This window comes from Panthera tigris, chromosome D4 (assembly GCF_018350195.1).
Source record: "Panthera tigris isolate Pti1 chromosome D4, P.tigris_Pti1_mat1.1, whole genome shotgun sequence".
In the NCBI taxonomy this organism is placed as follows: domain Eukaryota; kingdom Metazoa; phylum Chordata; class Mammalia; order Carnivora; family Felidae; genus Panthera; species Panthera tigris.
The window spans coordinates 28,320,917-28,328,444 of NC_056672.1; the positions used below are offsets into that span (position 1 = coordinate 28,320,917).

The 7,528-nt window shown below is 40.3% G+C and overlaps 1 protein-coding gene across 1 annotated transcript; it reads right to left on the reverse strand.

Moving 5' to 3' along the window:
* Positions 1-1,117: 1,117 nt before the first annotated feature.
* Positions 1,118-4,965, reverse strand: LOC107178968 (procathepsin L-like). Its single transcript, XM_042963911.1, has 7 exons — positions 4,840-4,965; positions 4,428-4,547; positions 4,191-4,325; positions 3,768-3,992; positions 2,905-3,067; positions 1,890-2,007; positions 1,118-1,408 (listed from the first exon to the last, which is right to left on the reverse strand). The coding sequence occupies exons 1-7, from the start codon at positions 4,963-4,965 to the stop codon at positions 1,309-1,311; spliced, it is 987 nt and encodes a 328-aa protein (XP_042819845.1). The 3' UTR covers positions 1,118-1,308.
* Between the last annotated feature and the right edge of the window lie 2,563 nt (positions 4,966-7,528).

The following is a 7,528-nucleotide window of genomic DNA, read 5'->3' on the forward strand; positions in this document are numbered from 1 at the left end:
TTGAGCATAAATGACACACGATGTTACCGTAGTTTCAGGTGTACAACATAGTAACTTGCCAACTGTATACATTATGCTGTGCTCACCACAAATGTAGCTACCCCCACCCTACATTGCTATTAAAATACTGTTGACTATATTCCCTATGCTGTGCCCTTGATTCCTGTGACCGATTCATTCCATACTAGAAGCCTGTACCCCACACCCTCGTTCACCCATTCATTCATCCTCATAGTGATCTATGCTTTTCTTATTCTTTGTAGATTTCTTACTGCTCAATCCAAACTGGACTTCTCTCTCCACAGTCACCTGCTCAGCTATTTATTATATAAACTTTCAGGGGAGTTTCAGAGGAAGAAACTCTGAGCCCCAGGGAGGCCACCCCAAAATGTGCCACCATGGCATATTGACTATCTTGAGTTGAAGCTACTTGGGATGCAACCGGTGCAACAACACCCAGGCTGTCACATGCCCCTCCTGAAAGCAGGAAATGAGTGGCCCATATGAAAGGTCCCCTCCATGTGCTACCACGTAAAGAGACATCCTTATCAGCAGAGATGGGGCTTCAAAGCTGAGAAAGCTGTAGAAACAAACCTTGTTACTTTTTCACTCATATACAAACTCAGCCCAGATGCCACTTGGAATTCCTACAATTTAAAGCTCCCACACACCTCTTTTTCCTGTCAATTCCTCACAAATTATTGTCTTTGTCTAAAATATATAAGACTGCCAAAAAAAAAAAAAAAAAAGCAAAACCCTGCCCAACTTGATCATTTTTTGGGCGGGGGGGGGGGGGTCGGTATTCAAACTCATTACTGGGCCTCCCTGCCTGATAATAAAATTTTGAGGCTTTTTTTCCTCCCATTGACCCATTTCATCTCAATTAAATTCTTAAACCACTTGGAAATAAGGAAGGAAATTAGGAGGAATACTGGAGGAAATAAGGACATTTCTTCCTCTCCACAAAACCTTTGCATTTTTTACTATAAAGTAGTTTATGTATTAAAAACAGAATCACACCTCAGCATATGACAGTAAATTTTATTTTAAAAGGTAAAACTTTCATGCAACCTTTTAAAACATGAAATTCAAAAGTTATTAAGCAAGTTAACCACACACCACTGATTAGAGCAGGGATTAAAGAAGTAGTTTCATCACTAGTGTGAACGGGCACAGAATCCAATCACAACTTGGATCTTCGGTGATTCAAGTGTTTTATCCCGCACAATAAGATGTGATCGACTTTAAAATAAAATTTATTTTCTGTATATTCTGTTGCCAATCAAGGCTTTCTTTATCACCATGATCTTACACGATAGGAAAGCTAGCCATGGTGGCGATTCCACAATGGTTGTCCCGGTCTTTTGCCATTTTTATGTAGCCGTCCATGCCCCAGTCAGCACCCCAGCTGAAAGAAGACAGGGTTTTCCAATTGTTACAAATGGTAAAACACGTTTATCTTTATGAATAATAACACTTGATACTGAACAGTGCAGCAGAGACCAGGACAGATTTAGGAAGAATCAGGAGAGGCCGTTCTTGTTCATGGTTGAGTTCTAACCCAGCACAGAATTCTATCCCCAGACCTTTCACAAAACTGCAATGTGAGCAGGAAAAGGAAAATTTTGGGACCCAGATGTGTTATAGAAATTTTTTAAAATTCCAATTTAGAAATACAGTGGTACCAAAACTATATTAGGACTCTAGCAGGTGAGGCAATATCTTAACGTTGTCATTATATGACTATGTCTGTGTTCCCCCCTAGATGGGGTAAACACTGCTGGGATTTCAGAAGTGTGCTCAAGGGTTGGGGGACCTGCGTCCAAACACTGGTTCCAAAAAACATTCCTTTTTCAAATTCAAAAGTACGTATTCCTGGATTTTCATACCTGTTCTTGACAAACCAATATTTTTGGTTATCGGATTCTTTTCCTTGAAAGCCATAGCCAACCACCAGAACACCGTGATTCAGGTCTTCACTGCTGCACTTTGGATCATAATAAATGCCTGGGGAGTAATATTCAATGCTGGGGTGAGGATTCCCACGTGACATGTCATAGTAACCCAGCCTATCAACCACAGTAGGGGAGGCATTTCAAAATTCAGTTGTGATATTGATATGAATTCAGATGAGCTTTAAACGTCAGATATTTTTGTTTAGTGGGAAGGGGTGGGGATTTAGGCCCTCATCTCACACCAGGAGAAATACTAACTGTCACAATCCCTTTTGAAAATAATAGTCAAGGGTCATTAAAAAAATCACCCACTGAAACCTTATTATTCTACTTGTAGGATGTCAACCTAGGGAAACAGCAGAGAACATAAAATTACTTGAGCCAAGGGCTACTTTCCACTGTTAATTTCAGTAGCAAAATTCTTTAAAAGTTATCAAGGTCTAATATTTAGAAAAAAGTACGGGGCGCCTGGGTGGCTTGGTCAGTTAAGTGTCCGACTTCGGCTCAGGTCATGATCTCACAGTCCGTGAGTTCAAGCCCCGCGTCGGGCTCTGTGCTGACAGCTCAGAGCCTGGAGCCTGTTTCAGATTCTGTGTCTCCCTCTCTCTCTCCCCCTCCCCTGTTCATGCTCTGTCTGTCTCTGTCTCAAAAATAAATAAACGTTAAAAAAATTTTTAATATTTAGAAAAAAGTAAAGTAAGCCATACCAATCAAATTATGTAACCATTTAAATATATTTATGATATACTTATCCTCATGGGGATATGTCAAGTCATGGTATATGGAAAGAGCAGGCATAAATATTACATGTACAGAATGAACAACTATGTTAAGTCCACACACCCCTAAATTCTACATTGAGTTCTACATACCAAAGTGTCACTCTTGCTGTTTCTTAGGGTGGTTTTCCAATTTTTCTACCTAAATTTCTACATCGACAAATGCTTACCTTCTTTATAGAAGCGGAAGGTATCCAGGCTTGCATCTATAGCAGCCGAGATAGGCCCCATATTTGCCACTGCCATCATAAGGGCCTCCTCCTGCTGAGGGATGTTCTCGAAGGCGGTGACATTGGCAGCAGAATGCTCAGGCCTGTATTTGCAGGGTCCATCCTTTGAATGGTAAGGGAAAAGAAACTTGATTACAACCATCCACTTCCTGGGGAACATGACTTCAAGGCAGCTTACAGGTAAAAGATTTCCAAGTCAAGTTTGTTGTGAAGCAACCCAGGAGGTGAAAGGGTATTTATTGTTTTGAAATTGAAAAACTAACTGGTGTGAGGGGCCCTGGGTGGCTCAGTCGGTTAAGTATCCAACTCTTGATTTCGGCTCAGGTCATGATCTCACAGTTGTGAGATGAAGCCCCATGCTCTGCACGGAGCATGGAGCCTGCTTGGGATTCTCTCCCTCTCCCTCTCTCTCTCTCTGTACCCCTCCCCCTTTCATGCTCTGTCTTTCTTGCTCTCAAAATTAATAAATAAATAAACTTTAAAAAAAAGCAAAGCTAATTGGTCTGGATTCAATGAAACACTCGTGGTCTACCTGTCCATAAGAAGTTTTTCACCTTGGAGAAATCTGTACCCTATATAGAAAGGCATGCATATCTCCATGTGATGTAGAAATAAAAGCAGCTATGTGGTAACCATCTAAGCAGAGAACTATGCCAGCCTAATACCGTTTAATGACAGTCCTGACAGGCTGCAGATAGTCTACAATTGAAAATGCGAATGTTAAATATGGTGTCTGTTTTCTTCAAAAGCATTCAGCTCTAAGGGCAGAGCTGGAATGGTGACAAGTGAGGAGCTCCACTCACTCTTGCAACATATGGATAGGATTCCTCTGTGTCCAGGCCTCCATTGTTCTTAACATACTGGAAGGCATTGCTCATTAGACCACCATTGCAGCCCTCATTGCCTTGAGGCCAAGAGCAGTCCAGGAGGTTCTGCACACTCAGGGAAACACGTTTGCCAGTTTTCCGGAACATCTGTCCTTCAAGGGCACCAGTTGCACTAAAAGCCCAGCCAGAAGCACACCGACCCTGAAAACAAATTATCAAGGTCTCAGTCTACAAAACCAATAGCAAGACTGACAGCAGTCTATGGATCTGAAAACTCTTTTAAAATATAGTTAACATGGTAGATGGTTTCCACAACAGGAAACCATAGCAAGGGGGACACTTTCTTTTTGGCTTTCTTCTTGGAGAGAGACCTGATGATTGGTCATCCTTGATACTCACAGGACTTACAGCAGGTGTCTGTCTCCTGTCCACAGGTACATAGATATCAGCAAAGAAAGGTATTTTAAACATTTTCCCTTTCTCATCCTTCTCGATTTTAAGGCCATTCATCATGTGTCTGAATTCTTCATTGGTCTTCAAGGAAAAGAAAGTAGAATGTTGACAAGCATAAGATTTTTTTGGCAAAGTACTGAGGAGAGAGAGAACAAAACATTCAGCAATCCGTGCCACACTCACCATGTCACCAAAGCCATTCATTGCCATCGTGAAGCTGTGTTTCCCTTGGCTTTGTTCTCGATTGTGCTGTTCAATCATTTTCATATTCTTCTCCCACACTGCTTTCCTCCAGCCCTCATTCTAGAGGCAAACATATGACTTATCATCTTTATTTCTGTTTAAAACCTACTGACCTGCGCCAAGTGGATGTGCTCACAGAGGGGAGAAGAAATCACAGCCAGGGATGGCTTGATGCTTCTGGGAGCTGTTCTCCAGCAACCACACAGCAGGACATATGCCCACACTGTGCGCAGTCACGATGCCCAGCTTACTGCCTTAGGAAGAGCAGCCTCAAGATGCTACTCTGTGCTACGAACTACCACCAGCACGGACATTCTCTTTGGGTCCCCTGGATAGTTTGGATGTTACCAACCATTCCATATTGCTTCCCATGTGTTGCCTTCCAGTGAATCCATTGTGCATCTAAACTTTGATCAAGCTCTATAGTAGCTGAGGCTATTCCCAAGCAAAGGGCGATCAGGAAGACAAAAGGATACATGTTTCAAAACCTAGGAAGGAAAAAGAAATGAGTATCTGATTAGACTTATCTGTCTAAAAATCCATCCTCCTTTCTTCTAGATGTTAAAATCACTATGATGGAGTAAAATCCTTGAATTTATTCTCCCAAGTACTTACCCAAAGATTGTACCAGCCCCACCGGGTTGCTCACCTGATCATGTAGCTGTGCAGATGCTGTCAGAAGGTGTAGTCCCAGGGATCTCTGATGTTGGGCAGTGGCTTTAAGGCCACCCATCTAAAGCCCTGGGGTTTGGCCTCACTGGCCCTGCCCACACCAGCTGGGCACACTGTGATCTTGTTTGTTTTGCTTTTGTTTTCCAAGCTGATGGCTTCTATTCTGAAGTTTTCTTGATGATTATATCTTGTTTTTAGCAGAACAAAAACTTCTAGACAATCATGTGGACTCATGTCCCCCCTCAAATCGTCCTTAATTGGTTTGACTAAAACAATGAGCTCACAGTGGTCCAGCTGACAAAAACAAGTATACGCATATTCAGCAAAGAAAAAGATGTCCACCTCCAGTTAATTGATGTCATTATAAGATGGGGAGGACGTGTGTCATAAAGGCACATTGGAATACAGTTAGTGATCAGATGCTATCAACTGTGGATCTAACACTGTGATAACTACATTTTTTAGACGTTTTTCTCACAACTCAGGTCAGATAAGTGTATTTTCATTTTATAGATAAAGAAGAGAGATAAGAGAAATTTTGGTCACCCATTCAAAAGAATAAAGCCAAAGTCAGCTCACTGACAAGTTTTAACTGTAAAAGTATGTTGAAGGTGGTCATTCTGAATGGAGGCAAAAGACAGCACAGGCATCCACAGAGATACTGCCACTTCAGTTCCAGACCACTGCAATAAGGCAATATCACAATGAAGTGAGTCAAATGAACTTTTTGGTTTCCCAGTGCATATAAAAGTCATGTTGACACTACACTATAGTCTATTAAATGTGCAATAGTATTTATGATCTTTAAAAAAATGTACAGACATTAATTAAAAAATACTTCATTGCTACAAAGTGCTACCCATCATCTGAGCTTTCAGCAAGTGTGACCTTTCTGCTGGTGGAGGGTCTTGCTTCAGTGTTGATGGCTGCTGACTGGTCAGGGTGGTGGATGCTAAAGGTTGGGGTGGCAGAGGCAGTTTCTTAAAATAAGACGACAATGAAGTTTGCTGCAATTGACTCTTTTCTCATGAATGACTCCTCTGCCACACGCAATGCTGTTTGTTAGCAGTTTACCCACAGTAAAACTTCTTTCAATTTTAGAGTCAGTCCTCTCAAACCCTATATCTGCTTTATCAACTCAAGATATGTAATATCCTAAATCTTGTGTTGCCATTTCAACAATCTTTACAGCATCTTCACCAGGAGGTCAAGATGCTTTTCCATCTCAAGAAACCATGTTCTTTCTTCATCTATAAGAAGCAACTCTTCATCCGTTCAAGTTCTACCATGAGATTGAAGCCATTGAGTCCCATTTCCAGGCTCCACTTCTAATCCTAGTTCCCTTGCTCATTCCACTCCACCTGTAGTGTCTTCCTCCCACTGGAGCCTTGAGCCCCTCAAAGTCATCCATGAGGGTTGGAATCCACTTCTTCCAAACTCCTCCTCATGTTGGTATTTTCACCTCTTCCCAGGAATCATGATGATGTATACCTACATCTGTTTTGAGCTCAAATATTTCCACATTTACATATGAAAAAATAAAATGCAGACCATCCTGCATTTAGCAGAATTTGCTCTGAGCACACATCCCTCAGCACTCGTAGACAGAATATTTTCCCATATATTTTCTCCAATATTGTGTTCTTCATAGAAATGTCAATTGGGAGTACCAAGAATTTCAAATTTATTGACCAAAAAATGTAAATTTTGAGAAATATTCTAGGCAGTCTGATGAAAAATTAAAACAAAGTCAATATTGAGAAAAAACATATTCCTTAGAAATAATAGCAGTGATAAGCTATGAGATAAGATAGCTAAGGAAATGCGAAATTGTGTGAATATATAACAGAAATAATTACTGTGTTTATATTATTTTTAATGCTTGGGTAACCATTATAAGTGTTTCATTTTCCTTTAAAGCATATATATATATATATATATATATATACACACACATATATATTAAAATATATAAAATAATTTTATTTTTATAAGTATTTTGTATGAAATATTATATTTTCTATGTATACCATAATAATTGAAACTAGTGTTAGTGAATATTTCAAAATTTATATTATTGGAATTATTTTCATGTTTTTTTCCACTCTCAAAACTATACCAATTTGAACTAAAGTTGATTTGGACAAAATAATTAAACAGGTGACAGCATTATTTTTTTTCTTTTTTCCTTTTAATACCCTTCACCCATTTCTCCCACACCCCACTCCTCACTTCTAGCAACCACCGGTCTGTTCTTTGTACCTATGAGCTTGCTGAAGTCCATGTGCCCAAAGTACAATGAAAACCAGTGAATGGTCCCACCTTCCCTGTGCTTTGGGGGATGCTAGAAAATGGAAAGAACTCCTGGA